At 40.3% G+C, this 19,006-nt stretch overlaps 1 protein-coding gene across 15 annotated transcripts in view; it reads left to right on the top strand.

Moving 5' to 3' along the window:
* Positions 1-19,006, top strand: part of dlgap2b (discs, large (Drosophila) homolog-associated protein 2b) — an 87,665-nt gene that overhangs the window by 39,011 nt on the left and 29,648 nt on the right. For 14 of the 15 annotated variants that reach the window (XM_031861504.1, XM_031861501.1, XM_031861495.1 and 11 more), the window contains 4 exons: positions 3,986-5,136; positions 12,074-12,291; positions 14,750-14,903; positions 16,171-16,390. In XM_031861504.1, the coding sequence (XP_031717364.1) occupies positions 3,986-5,136; positions 12,074-12,291; positions 14,750-14,903; positions 16,171-16,390 (1,743 nt within the window). Of the gene's footprint in view, positions 1-3,985; positions 5,137-12,073; positions 12,292-14,749; positions 14,904-16,097; positions 16,391-19,006 lie in introns of all 15 variants that reach the window. The other variant, XM_031861502.1, reaches the window with a different exon arrangement.

The raw sequence follows: 19,006 nt of genomic DNA on the forward strand, positions 1-19,006 counted from the left end.
CTGCACCACCATCACATCCTCACTATGGATTGATGGTAGGTGCCACTGGATTCCTGCTCTGTCAGGACATCTGCCACAGGCTACTTAATTTCACCAACATTCAATGTGAAGAGTAGAATACAACATAGTTGATATGAATATTGAATTTAAGGGCAAAGGTGAACATTTTGTTCTACAATGCAGAGGTTCAAAACTACAGAGTTGACAGCTCAACTCTTTCACCTCAGGGAAGAAATAGGTCACGGAAGATAAAGTTAAGTTTCACCTCCCCTTTTTATTCACCATGTGAAAACACGGAGACAAGATTAGTTATTTTAATTAGTTAGTTTATTTGGGTTCATTAATTGTTACAAAATCACTGATTTAACTCCTAACTAATATTAGCAAATATATGCGATACGAAAGATAAAAAATAAAGTTAAATTGTATATAATTGTAACTACAATCCTGGAGTGGCTGGATGTATCTGAGGACTGGAGGAGGGTTGATGCTAAAGTAATCTTAGATAATTACACTGCAGCCCCAATCTACATCTGCTTAATCATTCATTTATTACTGAAAACGTTTTAGTATCTTCTTGGTAGTTTATTTTCTTCCTTCTGTCTCTCTGGAAAATGATTTGTGTCAAATTGACTCTTCTTGAAATGAATTGTTTGATAGCTAAAGAGACCAATCTGGGTTGAAAGATTAGTCTCTAAACAGCTGATTATGGGGTAATCAAACCACCTCAAGAGAGTTTATGTAATCAGAATCCTGGGGTGAATGTCGAGAGAAAATGCAGATCAGCCTGACAGTGATACAGACGCTACTCTGTGGTAACAAACAGATGTTCTCTGGCTTCTACTTCATTATTTCATAGTAGTCATGTTGCCATGTAGTGGTATATGATCGCTGAATGTTTCCCACTGCCATAAATAGGGGATTGACCCTATAACATGAGCATCTTTACAATATAGTGCAAGCTAAAAGATGAGCCGATAAAGCCCACTCCGAGTGGGTGGACGCAGGACGTTTACAGAGGAGACCGCTGTTCCTGTCCCGTGTGAAACCAATATTCAACTTTACACCTGTTACGTAACATTACGCAAGAAAGTCTGCTCAGGCTGGTTGTTTTTTATTAAAGCTATGTTGATGCTAGTTACGTTGTTGTTAAATATATTTTTGGTTCGACAAACGTCATCATTCAACATATCCGTGGTTTGCGGAAAATTACACAGCTTGATCCAACCCGATGATGCAAAATGCTAAACATGAAATGTTTTGGTTGGCAATTTGAATGGGTTCCTTCCTTACTGTATAAGTGAAACTGCATTTGAACAATATGCGGATGGATGTTTAGCTGCTCTGGTGAATGCAGTTTATATTGTATGTTTCCACAGTCATACTGGCACATTGTCTGATGATGATATATGTTTTTGTTTTTGCATGCACACACACACACACACACACACACGTTATCTCTGTGTGCATTCATTACTATTGTTAGTTTAAATTTGACACATTTTGTTGCCTCAGCAGCCGGTAGATGTCATCTACTTTAATACGGTGAATTTGAGAGAAAGTGAGAGGGGACGTCAGAGAGCAATGATGGTGGAAATGAGAAAAAGAGAGGAACACAGAAGGATGGTGGCATATTCACAGTACAGTAATTATTACACTGACGCTCTACAACACTATGTCTACTGCTTCCTATAGTCACACACAATGTTTTAATGTCAACCAGTAATGTACGACCTCTGCTGAAATAGAGGCAGGAATGAAATGTGAAAATGATTCACATATGTGGCTGATTACACCCTCTAATGAATAATAGTGGGTTTTAATGTATTCTAATGTAGCTGGACTAAAATAGACAGCTAGGCAAGGATATCAATCAAATGAAAACAATAATAATATCTCAGTGATGTTGTAAAAACCTGCAGCGCAACAAATCCCACTGATGGTGGATTTTAAGGGTTTCCCAACTTGTATTCATTTCAAAGGGATGTAATGTAAGTCTGGGTGAGAGACATTTCAATTGTGAAAGCCAATATTATAAGACGTGTTTTAAAGTGACAATCAAATGTGCAGCTAAATCTGAGTTGATTATGCGCCTCCAGGTTGGTGCGTAAATTCATAATTTATTTGAACTCTATAAAATGCAGCACAATCTGTGACGGTGCACCAAACACAGCAGAGCGTCTGTATCACAATACATACTGTACGTGTCTTTTTTTTCTCCCTTTTCGGAGACCGGGATCCACCCCAAACAACCTTGAAAAATTCCTATTACAGTTCCTGTTTTTTTTTTTTCAGCAGTGGTTGCCATGACAACTGTGCATTTTATTTCTGGCTCTCACGAAATGGTGTGTGAGATCACAGATCCCGAATGTTATGTAAGACGACGTGCACTGTTCCAGATTTGGGGTTTCCTGCTGCAGAGAACTCAAAAAGTAATTAATTACAGGGGAATGGCAAACACTTAAGGCGCTTCGACATTGTCTCCCTGTTTACCTGATATCTTTTATTACATCCTGGTGAGACGTAAGCTGTAATTGATATGCAGGAAGCTCGGCATGATGACAGATGCTTTTAATAACGCTGCTCCTTTTTATTGAAAAGTTGTATCTAGATAGGCCACAGATGAACAGAAATTATGATCAAGGTTTGTGCATCAGTCAGAGAGGAAGGAAACGTAGAATAATAATAGACATTAGAAGACCCTTAGACAATGGTACGTTTGTAATAAAGAGGCGTGGGAATAATGAATTAACTTGAATGGGATTACAGGACAAACTGGGGCATCAAGTTAGGATTTAAGTAAGTAGCTAATCACTTGTTGGATATAGGCAGTTTATTATACAAGTAGTCAAACATATTTTACACTTCATTATACAATTTCAGTATCATCTCATTTCGCAGATACTTTCCTTCTTTAAATTGGAAACCTGGAAAATGAATGTCAGTAAAGCCAAGAGAGGGTTTTCTGTGGTTAATGTCACAATGTGACATTTTGCTTCAAAGATGAAACTCCATGGAGCTTACTTTTTCATGAGCAGTTTCTGTTTTACAACATTGCCAATGAGGTATCACCAGCTGCAGACCCACAGAACCAATGCTATTGACTCACAGTATCTCTCAGATACTAATCATAGAACTCCTGTGTTGCATGCAGCCACTGTGTCCTCAAAGCTTTGTGACCACAGGTGCAGGTCGGTTGTTCATTTACCACAGACTATAGTGCGTACTATATTTATCAGAGAAATTGTAGAAGTGCTTACCAGTTATTTCAAACTAAACAATCTCCATGTTTAGAGGCAACACAAATTGGAAATGATGCTAGCATGATATCATGGCGAGAGCCTTGATACAATTGCAGGTATTTAACTTATCAAATTATCAAATTGTTAACGTTGAGTACAATAACTGTTGGATATAATAATAAACTATGAGCTTACTCTGCACATATTGTGTCAGTGTTTTTTAAGATAATATAGAAAAACCTATGGGTGGTTGGTGAGCATTCATCATTAAGCGCCTTACAGAGATAAGAGCAAAAGGATTTAGGAGGTTACGCTGCACTTTTTAACCCTTCATATAAAAAAGCTACTTAATTCTCAAATTGCAAAGTGTAAAAAATGTGTTGCTCTTTGTGATCACTGCCCAGTGATGTGCACAGCTCCCCTCACTGTATATAGCTAATAACCACTGGTTCACCACTCGAGGCTTGAGGAAATAATAACTTTAGCACAGATTCCAGAGGAGATAGTTCAATTTGTTGAGCTCTAATTAATAATAACTATACTTACATGTGTATTTTAATTCTGCAACAACTTCTCATTTGGTCTCTCCATTGCAAGAGTGTTCACCCGCATTACAGGTCCCTTGGTATACTGTGTTGGAAACAGCATAAAGTGGGAGGATGAGAAATTTACATAGCGCAATCAGTCTCGCACCAACTTGCTTGTATCTTATTTCCCTCTTTCTTTCCCCTTCTCTGAAACAGACCAGAAGTTTTCACCTTGGTCCCCGTCTCGAAAGTTCAATGAAGACAGACGCCTCCCTCCAGCCAGGAACATGAAGGGCTTATCGGGCAGCCGTTCCCAGCACCAGATCCCTTTACCCTATGGCTTGGACTATGACCCCCATGTCCATGACCTCCATGCTCACCATGGCTCCGAGTCCCGCCACTCATCCTACCTGCTCAGCCCCACAGAGAGCTGCCCCATGGACTTCCACCACCGCTACTCGCCACGCAGCTCCATCCACTCGGACTGCATGATGATGACCCCTGTCATGATGCCTCCAGCTGCTGTTCCTGACCACATCTCCAGCAGCACCTTTCCCAGAATGCACTACAGCTCTCAGTATTATGACTCAGCCACACGGGACGACTGCGCTGCCATCACAGCTTCTGCCACCTCCCCAGCAGTCGCGGCTGCCGCAGCCGCTGCAGCCGCCTCCTCCCATCTCGCCGGCACCAAGAGCAACCGCCTTCCTGCTAACCTAATAGACCAGTTTGAGAAACAAATGCCACTGCACCGCGATGGCTTCCACACGTTACAGTACCAGCGCACCTCCACCACCACTGAGCAACGCAGCGAGAGCCCTGGCCGCATCAGACACCTTGTTCATTCTGTCCAGAAGCTCTTCACCAAGTCCCACTCACTGGAGGGATCGTCCAAGATGAATGGCACAAAAGGTGATATTATGGGAGGTGGAGGCGGATATCACCATCATGGCCACCACTCCACCAAACATGGTAGCAAGAGGAGCAAGAGCAAAGAACGCAAGCACCGCTCTGGCGGCTGGTGGAGCTCCGACGACAACCTGGATAGTGACAGCACCTACCGCACACCCAGTGTCATGTCGAGGCACCATGGGGAACATGTCAGCCACTGCTACCCAGATTCCATGCAGAGTCATCACTTTGGAGACCTGTCACTCAAGACCTCTAAGAGTAACAATGATGTCAAGTGCTCAGCCTGTGAGAGCATGGCCATGGCTCCCGAGGGCAAATTCATGAAGAGGAGCTCCTGGTCGACACTGACAGTCAGCCAGGCCAAGGAGGCCTACAGGAAGTCATCGCTTAATCTAGAGAAACCCATGATGCACATGGACCACAAGCCTTCATCGCGAACATGTCACTACCTACAGGTAAGTTGTTCTTTACTTGATTTATGTTTAAAAAATGGACAGAAATCGAACAAATTTCATGTACAATAAGTGGTTCAATGTATGGCTAGACTTTGGAAATTTGAATGTACTTATTCCAGGTACTATATATATATACACACATATAAAAAGCATTATTTATTAAATATTTTTCATTCTTATTTGGAAGAAATCTATGATTGAAAATGTAATTAAAAATGCTTCCACAGCTACACATGCAGGGCAGGCGAAATAAATGGTGGTGGTGGTGGTCAGAGGAGGATGGTCTCCTACTGTCCTCCCTCAGGGCTGGACCTCTATCAATTTAATTTATTACATTTTTTCATGCTAATATATGATTGGCCAAAATACGTGAAATGACGTTTTCCCTTGGGGCCGTTTCCAATCAACAACCAAAATACAATATTAGCACTGCGGTCCAAAGATTTCCACATGTCATCCTTAATTCTCTAACACTGTATTGGGACAAGCTCGCAGTTAAGTGATTCTGTACATTATACAGCAGCAGATTAGAAAAGATATTATAAAGTGCGAATTGTGAGCTACTTCTAAACACATCACTTAAAAAAAAAATCCATTTTAATTAGGCCTTTACAACAGAGCCCAATTTACCTGTGCAGCAGTCCGTCGCCTGTACCAGGATTCAGTCCCACGTGAGTGGAGTGCAGCAGCACGTATGGGCAATGGGCTGCGGTTTTCTGACGGGCTTCTAGTGACACAATATACACACAAGGGCCATTCCCATCCAGAGCCTGCAGTGATCCTTTTTTAAGAAATCTTGTCAGCCATTGTTTTACTGATTCATTTTCCGTTGCAGATAAGAAAGTAGAGATAAGTAACTAGTGTAGCAATGATAATAATTGTATTCATATAGAACTTTTCAAGCTTAAGCAGGAAGTGCTTTCCAAATTCAAAGATATGCAGAATACAATTTAAAAAAATAAATCGGAAAGCCATGTAATCCCCCTGATATACATTTAAACCTTGACACAAAGTAATGGTGCTATTCTTTGTCTAAAAGATAACATATACAGTATAGCCCTCGTCCAATGCAATATGATTCTTGTCATTGTCGAATATCTATCTAAATGCATAGAAAGCTTGAACATCACCTATCTGAAAATATAACAAACAATAATTGAGATCAATATCCACCCACCCCCAAAGAGCACCTTCTGAGTAAAATGCAGTAATTGATGTATTGATTACAAATCCTGCCAGGGAGGCCTTTCAGGTTCCACCTTTCTTTCTGTTGCTCTCCTGAGGGCAATTACAGTGTCCAGAGTGAGAAGCCGATATATTTAACCAGGATTCACTTTTGTGTAGTCACCTCGGGGAGCTATTGTCTATTAAGATGTAGGGATCAATTGATGGAATCAATGTCATGGTGAGAAGAGAATACAAGGCTATACCTGAGCGAGACTTTGATGTGGAAAACACAGGTTAGGTGTCTAAACAAAAAAGATATACTGTTAAGCCAGAGCTGATGTAGGTTGCAAACTAAACTAGAAATACATTGTGTAATACACAGTTTTCAGGCCTTCGTCTTTGCCATTCCATCTGACATATTAACAGGACAGGACGGGTTTAGCCACAGGTACTGGCTTCAAAAGACACAGTCAAAAGCCAAGTTTTTGAGGTAACGGCCATGTCTGATTCAATTTCTTTTCATTTTCGATTTTCAGCATTTAGCAAAGGCTCTCATCCAGAGTGACTCACAGTCAGTGCAGCATTAGAACACCGTAAGCTTAAATTCACGTTTCAATTAGCTTCACATGAAGGCGATTCAAGATACGTATATACAAATAATGAAAACGTTGTTTTCAACTACAAAAGGGGCATCATCTCAGACCTTAATAACATATTTAGGGGATAGCTGTGCTTTGAAACTCTGCACCTCCGAAGAACACTTTTCTATCAGTAGAAGTTGGCCTGGACACCCGATTATGAAATGGTCTACTTCTTGTAATGGGGATGAAAAGAGCTGAAGTGGTTGGCCATTGTTAAAGTTCAAGATGATGTATGCCTTCTACTAACAACATTCATCCTGCTTTAGCCCTTTTTTCACATTGTGCCAAGTTTAGCATTGTGCTTGTCCTCACACAATCACAGAAAACGCTAAATTTGTTGGCCACACTTGCATTTGGACCCAATTTCATAAACATTTGCAAGACTGACTTATATGCATGCACTAGAATTGAATTTTACTGACCCTACTTTTACTAATGACAGTGAACGGTGCTGCTCTTACATAAAGCTACTAGATGCATTTCTGTTTATACTTGGAGAAGGAGAAGAGGTTGAATCTTTGCCCAGTGCATGCGCTTTGGTGTGTAGTGCACCACTACGCACAGATACACAAACTGCAGTTGTTTGTGTGCCATGGGGACAGGAAGACTCTGTCAATACAGAGGCTCTCTAAACTGGCATTTGACAAGCTTATGTGTCAGCGGGCAGAGACCCTGCAGCTGCCACATGGGCACATTCTGCACCGAGCGTGTCCACACTGAGAGCCTTATTCAGTGGAATAGGAGAGGGGGGAATCTGTACTCAGGCGTTGTGGTCATTGCTTTGTGTGCTCATCGGATTTTATCTGTTTGATTTGTCTGGGTCCTTTAGGTCTGTGTTCACTTGTGATGAGGAGGAAAGGTCTGCATTGGGCAAGCTGTTGACATAATCTTATTTCAGTCAAGTGTCAAGTCTTCAGGCTTGCCTCCTAACCAAACAACCTCAGTTGTAGTGTAGGGTGAAGCTTACGTCAAACAAAATGACGATTACACAAAAATATATATTATTGTGGAAATCTTAAAGATCATCATGGAACTTCAACAGACAGACACAGGAAGTCGACAGGAATTAGCCTTCCATTAAAGGACAAATACATCTGTCATAATTTACAGCTATAAATCTGAACTTTTATGATCTAAATGAGGCTCAATGTAGAGATATTGTGCAATCTGACAATGTTCTGTTGTGATTTTACAATTAACTTAAAGAGCGTAGGCCTGCAATAAATCACTTTAAGTCCTAAAAGCCAACTTAAAAAAACAAACATTTTTCCATCTATTTTTGAATTTGTATTGCTTGATTTAATAATGACATTTTTTATGGCTTACTTAGTCTCCTGTGTATGAGAAATACTTCATTATAATGGGGTAAAGCTTGGTAAACAACGTGTAAATATTAAATGCTTTGGCCGTGGTCCAAAGATCTTGAAGCTTGTTTTGAATGTGAGAAACAGTATAATGTGTGCAGTTAAGGCAAACTGTGCACATCTTTTACAGTAGTCCATAAATCATCTAGCTTCACTCAATCATATCTTCTTGCCCTTGCTTGTCAGAAATGTAGCCAGTGCAGTGCTTTCCCTTTTAGTGTAATAATGAAATCTCTCAAATGATTGGCAGGAAACTTGAAAAGATTATCTGAGGAGGAGCTCTGTCTCCTCTTGATGTCTCTATTAGAGTATCAACTGCAACATCCCTAAAGGTTGAGCTGGTCTCCCCCCCCGAAATGAACCCCCTGCAGTGAAAAGATGCTTCAAATTCTCAGTGTTTAGTAGTAACTAATGATGGCGTCAAACAGCAGAAAATAGGTATTGCTAAAAAGCTAGCACGATGCATCCATGAGTGATGGCTGCCTTGTTAACCACAGCCCCAGACGATCAATGGTCGTGCATTAGGAGGAAAATAATTATTTTACTTTATTGCTGTCCTTAAGCCTAATTCATTTAGTTGCCAGACAATTGTTGCATTTCATTCCACTCATGTGGGAGAGGATAAATGTATGCAGAGCAAATTAGTGTGTGTGATGGTTTTACTGATAGGTCTTTGAAGGAAGACAGAAGCAGGTCAGCTAATTTTCATGTTACCTTTCCAAGCTGGAAAGCACAACCTTGTTTTTTTTTTTTAAAGGGGATGACAAACAAAGATGATAACCTAATATTGCAACATTAGCAAACCGAAGGATCGTCATTCATTTCCCTACTCTGCTGTTGTATACTTACAACATGGCAGCGAGCCATGCTGCCCAAGAAGATTCAAAGGAGAGTTCTCGTAGCATATGGTCTAAATGCTTCCCAACCCTTTTCATTTTGACTACAAAAACATCCGAGTAAAATAAGCTAGATTAATGATGGTGGAAAGCAATGGGTGCTATTATTAGCATATCTTTTCTCTCTGAATTCTCCCACTTGCCACCTCCCATGGAGGAAAAAAATGTTCATCAATTTAATAGCAAGTGCCCAATGCTGTCTTGTCTTTAACCTGTCTGCGGAACGTCAAGTCAGAAAAGGAAAGACTGAGCGGGGGAGAGGTGGTGGACAAGAGCAGATAGTGACAACAGATGTGATAGAGAAACCATCAGCCACTCTGCTCTCTGTGAGAACAGTTCAGCGACTGTGGCAGAGAAACAGCAAAGCTATGTGATTGGGCAAAGTGAGGAACTTGCGGAGCATTGGGGGACAGCCCTTCGCCTGGGGCTGTTGTTTCAAGAGCTAAGGCTGCCCTATTCACTGGGACAACCGCTGACATAATGTTGTACATACTGTGAATTTGTTTTGTTTTTTTCTTCATATCCTCTCTAGTTACAATCCTGTATTTTTGTCAGTACAACAACTGACACAGTTGTTGTACTTAGTACACGACTCACTCAATATTGTGCCTGTAGTGCGTGACACATTGCCATCGTAAATCACCATCTTCGGGAGCACAAAACCTCACTGTGTTTGTGAGGGGCATTGATTTACATCTCATGAATAATTTGTCAATATTAAAATCACAGTTCAGTCTCAGTCAAATCAGGTGAGCTAAAATGTAAACGGTATATTCAATATGGCAATCAAAATGTTGAGGGTAATTGCTTCTTAGGAGTTAGTTGTATTCTACCTTGATTTCTGTGACATCAAAATCGAATTAAAACTTACTGGTTTTCAGTACATGAGCACTTGGTTATGTGTAGACGTTAGTAGCAGAACACCACACAGTGTACAGTAATTAGCTCACAATCACTTAATCACTATGTTAATCCTGATGCCGTAATGTTAAGAACAGTCACTGTTCACACTTATGAGTATATTTAACACAAAAGGCTATTTATGCTACCATATGTCATGGCCGTGGTTACAAACCTATTTGAATGTTAATAATTTATGTCGTTTTTGATCACATTCAGGTACTGCATGTCAAAAACATATGCTGTGCTCCTTTGGCTGTCATTCAAAGCTAATTTAAGCAGCGATGCTGTGCCATTAACGGCCGTGTGCTGATTTATAAGTTGCAGCCGTAGCCTCAGCACTATGATTGGCAGCATTAGCTGTGCAAGCATAAAAATACACAAACCTGCATCACCGCCAAAAGTGGGAAGCAAATTCTATTAATCTTTTTCTACAAATCCTTGAATTATGTATGCCCATGTTTTGATTTGCAATATGAGTGCTATTCTCAAAGGTTGTTTTAACCTTCCCATTCAACTGGTTTGATGATCCTGCAGATGTAAAGTAGTATTTGAGCTCCTTCTAGAGACATGCTGATGAATCTACTTCATGTTGATTTACCTCCAAACCACAAACATGGACTCCATTAAAATGAATGAAAGGAAGGTTTGTGGATATTATTAAAGTTATATAGTTGTTGAAATGCTGACATGCTGCGAAACTGGAAAACTTGACATTGATTAAAATATATTTAAAGTTCTACGGCTTACAAACATACTACAACTCCTTTAGATGATGGATCTAGCAGTGGGTGTTTGTCATGTCTCAAAATATTAAGATCGAAGAAAGAGGTATTTGTTTTTAGACCACTAAAGTGAATGCAGTTACCTTCAACTAACCTGTAAACGTATGGGTGTTACTTTGACCAAGATGTTTGGACTATGCAAAGAAACCTGAACATCTAAGGGAAACCCATGCAAACATTGCTGTTAAGGTCCTGCTTATAACCCATAGCGCTGTTGATTTATCTCTCTGTGTACATAAAACGCACAGTATGACCAATTCCCTTACAGGATGCAGTCCCCCTCGTTATTACCATCGAAATAATACAAATGGGGCAAGGCCTTCAGAATTTGGACACTTGAATAATTGTGAACATACAAAGTAGCAAGTAGGCAATGATTTCAGACAACATAAAGAGAGACTGCGTCTGAATGTTTTAGCTTCTTGGTGGCCCTCTAGGGGCCACATGCAGTAATGACTACAGGAAAACAAAACAAACAAACATTATTCCTGCCAAATACAAGGAATATTTGTCTGTTTGAATAAAACTAAGAGAAAAATAAATAAATAATTCAATTAAATTAAATATTATTTATAGTAATACAGTTAAATTGCTATAGTGTGTTTCACTACTGCATTACAGGAAAAAGCGATATAAATACAGTATCCTCAACATCAGCTACTCCTTTAGTTGTCAAGTTTAGCTGAGTTGGTTTGTGCCATTTCACCAATTTCAGTGGTTCATCTTTTTCACGAGAATGATACAAAGTGCCCGTTTGTGGTTGCAGTTAGGAACGTAGCTTAGAGAAACCCATTGGATCTGCTTATCATGGGTGGAGTAAGGTTAAGCATTGAGTTTAATTTGAGATCCCAGGCTCAGAGGGGAATGAAATAGAGGTGGAGCTTGAAACCAGGGATGTGAATCAGCTTAATTTTCTGTTGAGGGAAAATCCAGCCAGAGCTTGTCTAACTACTTGTCTGATACAGTTCTCACACTCTTTGGCTAATTGGACCCCATTGTACTTGCAAATAATATCTCTGATGTAGCGCAATCTGCAAGCCAGATTTTTTGTCTCTGAGCAGGACGACCCACTGTCACATGGCTAAACAAGTCACCACAGATACCTGCTCAAGTAATCAAGTAATATAACCTCACGATTATGAATGTGCATGTAGTATTTAATACAGGTGTGTTATCTCCCACAGGTACCCCAAGATGAGTGGGGTGGATACCCAGGCGAGAATGATGACGAGATCCCGTGTCGACGGATGCGCAGCAGCAGTTATGTCAAAGCTATGGGAGAGGTGGATGATGAGAGTGGTGACTCTGACACCAGCCCTAAGACCTCCCCACAGAAGGCCATTCGGCCTGATGCTCTCGTCCTCAAATCAGCCATGCAGAGACCCCATTTAGACTCCCAAAGGTAGGCTTGGCTGCCGAGCTTAATATGTCCACGCCAAAGCTATGTGTTGATTTCAATATATTCCAATTGTTTTCATGAAACCGTTAAAAGGATTAATGGATGCTCGGAAGGTATGCTGAAAATCAGGCAACGCTTTAGAAATGTACCTTTTCAAACTGTATAATCATTTATAGGAATAGCTCAGGAATTTGGTGGTTGTCTTTAGGGTCAACGAATTCAAGACAACTCCTTTGTCTTGAATTATTAATTATTACATGCAAGGGCATAGATTTTGTGTCATGAGTGAATCTGAGGAGTCAGGAATTGGACTGTCAGTTCCAGTGACTGATAAAAGATAGTGGTACGACTTCAATATGAGGTCAGTAGAAATGGTTAAAGGGTTAAGCTTCACAGTGTTGCACACAAACACACACTCAGACAATCATGGTGGTGAAGCTGTACACTACTCCACACACTTCTTTAGCTGTAGTATGTTAAGGAACAATTAACAATGTTCCGGGAATGACCAGAAACGTTTCATGCACAACTGACTTGCACTTCAACTCCTAACTACACGCTGCTGCGTCTTGTGTAGTATGTATGCAAAACATATTCAGTGTTTTTAAGGATGGGTTACAAGGGAGGGCATTCAAATAAGTTTGTCTAAAATCTAGACCTTGTCTTCAATAATTATTTCCTTCTCAACCTATACGTGAAATTTGAATTCAGATCTTCTGCCCTTTGAACCATCTAACCCCAAACTCACTGTCCAAGTAAAGCTGTTGTTTGCTGATCCTGCTGAGCTGTCCCTGAGAGATCTTGAAGAGGTTTCACATGATTTGGTGATTCCAAGTGAAGTTGCTTGGCAACAAAAAGAGAGTTTTGGTTGCCGTTCCTTACATCATTGTACGCACGCCTGGATAACTGTATCAAGCTGCTATTTTTAAGCCGGGCTGTATGACTTGTTGGCTTGTTTTATAACCACATCACTTACTTGCTCTTAGGCATTGTGGGCTAAGTATTCGATTGACAACTCTTTCATGAGATCAAGAGTAGTGCTCTGCTGAACGCTGTAGTGCCAATTGGGTTTTTGTGTTTGTGACCTTTTTCATATGCTAGTTTCAATATTTGCTCAACATCTTACACTGGCAATGTTCCTCATCTCATCACAGTGTTGTTGACAAGGCTGTAGCAAAACTGTCACATTTACAGAATGTCAGCCTCTAGAGAGCAGGCTTAAATGTACCGGGGCTTACTGGATGAAGGAATCATTGTCACACAGAAGGGCAGACATCAAAGTTACTGACTGTTGTGTTGAGAAGTGTGGAGCACAGTTCTTATTGCCATGGAAAAATAAAACGATATATATATATATATATATATATATATATATATATATAATGTGTCAAGAAGAGTGGGAAATATTATAGATTAATTATTAAGAGGCCTTAAAAAACAGTGTCAATAACAGTAATTATTATTATAATTACAATAATGGTTATTAAATCATTATAATAATAATAATAATAATAATAATAATAATAATAATAATAATAATAATAATAATAAGACAGCCAGAGGATCCTTGCTGCCCTCTCCGGCCGACAGTCTCAGCTCTGTTCCACCTCTGACTGGGTTGTGGAGTTCACCTGTACTTCTTTGCCACAAGGTGAAAAGTTAAACCACTGCAGGTCAAATATTTTCAGGGGGTGTCGAGATATTCTTTAATCATTTCCTAATCATTTATCTGTGGTGAAATGTATCTGTTGCCAACTCATATTCCATTAAGTGTGTTTGTGACCCAGAGGGTGCTATTCTGTCACTTTCACATTCACACTAAAGCTTGTCGTTGCTCAGCTTGTTTTTACTCGGCTTATTGTTGTCTGTGACTGTTTTTTTTTCCAGGCAGTGGGGCTTTAAGATGTAGCCAAATTCTGTGAACCTGGGGAGGCGTCATGCATCCGTCATCCCCTATTGCCACTCAGTGCTCTGTGCTATTTGTGTTACCATCATCTCAGCTGGGTTCTGACCACTTTGGCTTCCGTCCACAAACAAATCCGCCCTCTTGTTTTCTAGCCTGGTGGAGAATGTAATAATATCTCATAATTGCAGATCGCGGCTCTCATTATTTTTCTCATCAGAACCAGAGACAAGCCGAACACATGCTCTCTATACTTTTGGGATGGAAGAATGTTTTCTCATAGGACACTTGAAGCTAAACTAGAAGCGAAGTCACACAAGTCACTAAAAATAGTTCCATGTGGATATCAGCAGTTCAGAAACGGTCATGAGTCACTCAGGTGGCTGATGTTCATTTGAGATAGAGATCCTCAAACATGACCCACACCAAACAGAAGACACACCATTCCCATTGATGCTAACCAGTAGATTTGTTAGGTACATTATTATCCAGTGATGTTCCATGTGTGGCTTTTGAATTGTGCAATCGTATCTATCCCTACCCCCTGTCCTCGTTCAGCCAGGGCTACCACTTGCAAACCACAAGAGAAATGCGACCCCACCCTAGTGTCACGCTGGACCCTGCCGCCTTTCACCCTCCGCCCTTCCGCTCTCGCAACCAGAGCTACATGCGCGCCGTCAGCACCCTCAGTCAGGCTAGCTGCGTCAGCCAGGTGAGTTTTAAACACATACATCGCACAGAGGCAACACCTGGAGACATTAATAAGAGCTTATGTTAAGTTGTTTTGCATGTGGTAGCTTTGTGTGGAGGGCTTCACGGAGACATAAAACATCCACAGGTGTCCATGTTGGAGGTCCACAGCTGATTGTTTAGAAGACATAGCCATGGCTGTCTCAACTCGGGTCAACAGGCATAACTAATTTGTGCTGTTTTGGACTGGAAATTGATGATTTAAAGATTTTGAAGTGTTTTGTTTTAATAAGAATCATGATATTGTACATAATTAAGAAACTAACATATCAGTTTCACATCAGTCTATATCCTGATTTGGCCCACGGATATCTGGAGACGACCGCTTACAAACGATGTATCCCTCTCCTGCTGTTGTGGCATGCCAGCTAACTAGCTAGCAAACAACACCAAAAGCAGCAGTTTTGTTTTTGTTATTTTTCTACTACTTATGTTTAGAATTAGAGACTAGGGCCAAAAGACACATTGACATCATGTCTTACCTCACACCAACCTTTTCAGCTATCTTCCTTTTGCATACCCTGCTATGAATCTTTACAGTTGGATCAATTGTGCAAGTCTGTTTTGGACCTCCATGGTGGAACAAGACGTGGTAGCTATGAAGATTTGTGACACAGCTACAGACCCTCCATAAGGAGGAGTAACAAAAGGAGGAGAGATTTTGTTGATTAATAGGTAATTGAAGGGTAATTAATAATTAAAATGAAAAAGGTCTGACATACTAGTGAAACACATCTCTCTTATGTAATTGAATTTTGTATGTTAAACACTGACATTTTAAGAAAAAAGCAAGACTATGTGGACAGAGGACAGAAGAGGACATGACAGAAGAGAACAGAATTGGATAGATAAATAGCTCCTTTTACAGCGGCATGATTTAGTTGCATGTTCTTGACAATAAGTGAATTCATCTTGTGTAAGCTAGAATAATGTAGAATGTTTGTAAGAGCTACATGAAGAATTGAGACTGCAGCGTACATCTTAGTTTTTGGGGTAGGAGGTGAATGGAATGTTTTAACACAATATGAATATTTTTCTGATTGTTTCCTGCTGTCATCTGCCTTTTTTCATTTGATCTTGACATTTATTCAGTTTAAGGTCGGAATGACAGTGGCATTTCCTTACGCTAACACTCCTTCATATTTGCTGTGCAAAGGGGAAGAATCAAAGTGAGAAAGAGAAAGGACGAGGAAAAATTAAGGACTGCTATTCCTGTTTTTGTCTCTCAGGTGAGTGAGACTGAGATCAATGGCCAGTTTGAGTCAGTTTGCGAGTCCGTTTTTAGTGAAGTAGAATCCCAGGCCATGGAAGCCTTGGACCTGCCTGGTTCGTTCCGCACTCGAAGCCACAGTTACCTCCGTGCAATTCAGGCCGGTTATTCCCAAGATGACGACTGCTTGCCTTCAATGACATCCTCCACTGTCACTTCAACTCTCAGATCCACAACAGGTAAAACAATCCCCCCCCTAAATGAGAGAGGGCTTAGACTACATATCCTCATACATCCTATACATGTGCACAAACTGGACATACCTGCATATGTACAGTGGGGAACCCTTGAGCTTCAGCGATGCCGGGCTGAATGATCCCAGTTATTTTTTCTTTGGAAGCTATGGTGTGCGTGTGTTTTGTTTTTGCCTCTGCATACTCCAAATGGTTTAGATGGATTTGCTTGTGTGTTACTTTGCACGATTCACGCATCATTAGCCAAGCTTCTGGTTGGTCACTTGTGGTGTTGCCAAGCTGTAGACTAATGAAGGGTGGGAGGGTCGCATAAACACTGAGATGCCTCACGGTACACAATATTACAACACAGCACAGCGACACACCATGGCATGCCTAGGAGGAGCAGGCCTTACCCCTAAGCATGTTAAACTGTGGTGTTATATATGTGTTGTGCCAAGCGTGTGAGTTACTTAGGGAGGGCTGAGGACACAAGCCTTCCGCCTGTCCTCCCCCTGCTCTGTTGCACCATACATTAGCATATGCTTTGCACCTGATCTGGTCATTGACCTCGTAAAATAAATAAAAAAGCACAATCTTGTAACCAATTTAAGGTAAGTCAACAACCTCTATTGACTAGAACACATACTGGTTGCACAAAGGAACCATCCACTGATTCTGGTACATTCGAGTTTGAGAACTACAACCTTCAATCACTTGCAGTATTGTTGTATTGTGTTGTATGAAATGCAAGTCTCAGTCAAAATAACTAATGAATTCTATGCAAAGTTTATTAGAGGACTTCCTCTAAGTTTAAGAATCACTGTCGTCATCGACTGAAACTTTCCAATTCAACAGATTCATATTTTTATTTTTTTTTAGCCACAATTTGGACAGTGGAAACAGACTCAAAATGTTCTGAAAACAGCACATTCTGTTTATGGACTCGCATATTTATACGTCCTATATGCTGCTTTTTTAATACAACATGCAACAATGTCAAGGTTTTGTGCAACACAGTGCAAGCAATATAAAATTAGCACTTCAGGTTCTTTGTGCAAGCAGTCTTCGCAGTAACTCCCTCACTACGTGCATTTGATGTTTACCTGCAAGAGTAAAGCTATGAACCCTATTGAAACATTTTTCTTTAAATATGTGCATTTTTAAATATTATGACCTGGATTTTTATTGTTTTTGTACATTTTTCTGTCAATTGAATATTGGAGACAATTGCACTTTTACTCATTTTGTGGATTTTGTTTTCTTCTGCAATCTGGACTTTTCTTTTTTGGAATCCTTTCATATTCAATTGGGTTTCCATCTACGATTTCTTCGATGTGACGAAGTACTGAGGATAAAGGAGTGTTCTCCAATCCCACTGTCTTATTTGCTGAACTCTATTCATTTAACTCTCTGCTCCAAACCTGTCAGCTCTACGTGGACTAAAACAAGCAGTTGACTGTACGATATGTTTTGAAGTTGTATTTTGAAGATTGGCATGATGCATCAATTATTATATGTCAGATAAGGTTATAGCAACCCAGAGGAAGGGTTCCCTGGATGGTGATTAATTGTATACAGCACCGTCACCTCCCAGTCAAGCCATACTCTAAATTATATTTCTCCTTTGGTGTACTCTTTGCACTGTTAATTAAATAACTATTTAAGTAACTTATCCTTGGCTAAGATAAACATTGATTCCTGGAATCATGTTTTTTATGTTAGTATTCAGTTCCAGTTTATAATTGAATTGTAAGCGGCTTATGAACCAAACCCCGTGTGAGGCTAGTGGGCCCTTGAGTGGGGAAGGGATCCCATCCTGCTCCATAGGGCAGACGAGCAGCAAACCCCTCTCCATTTGACCATCCATCTCTTGAAGGATAACCAGGTGGAATGAACAACTGGAGGCATCAGTGATGATTGTTGCAGGTATTTTAATGTTGACACGCATACATATATCTATGTATATGTGTGTTTTTGCACTGCCTTCTCAATAAAAACAATAGATACATAGAGTTTATCTATCTATTTATATATATATATAGTTGGTAGAAATATCTCATTATGTTATCCTAAGTAGCAAACACGGTTCCAAACAACTCACAAAACCTCAGACTTTTAAAGTTTCTTCTTTAAACCTTGACACCTCTGAATATTGATTACAGTGATGAATGTGATGCTGGCTTTTGTGAGTTGTTCACCATGTCTCTATTTTAAGTGTGCTTAGACCACATTGTAAGTGTAAATGTATGCGAGATGTACTTCCCAAACTTTTCAGAATGTTTTCATATGGCAACCTTAAAATAGCACTGAATGTTATCGCATTGCCACTGTCTCCAATCATTTGTGGGAGCAGCATGCGTCTGCTGTAAATGTGTGAACGTTATTTTTTTCTTTCCATGGAAATTTGACTTCTTTTAAAAAAAGGCCACATGTGGCAGTCTAACCCTTGGCATTGAGTCTGTCAGCTGTCTTTGACTGTGGGATTGCAGCCTCTCCCTGGTTCAGCCCCGAAGGGGGGAGAGACCCCTCCCCTCCCGGGGTTACTTACTCCACATGGTCTAATCAGCCACCTTGGACCTGATATGTTCAATAGGGTTCATATCTGCTTCTTGACCCAGT

Source organism: Anarrhichthys ocellatus, unplaced genomic scaffold, assembly GCF_004355925.1.
Source record: "Anarrhichthys ocellatus isolate YVR2014 unplaced genomic scaffold, GSC_Weel_1.0 scaffold25, whole genome shotgun sequence".
Classification (NCBI taxonomy): Eukaryota; Metazoa; Chordata; class Actinopteri; order Perciformes; family Anarhichadidae; genus Anarrhichthys; species Anarrhichthys ocellatus.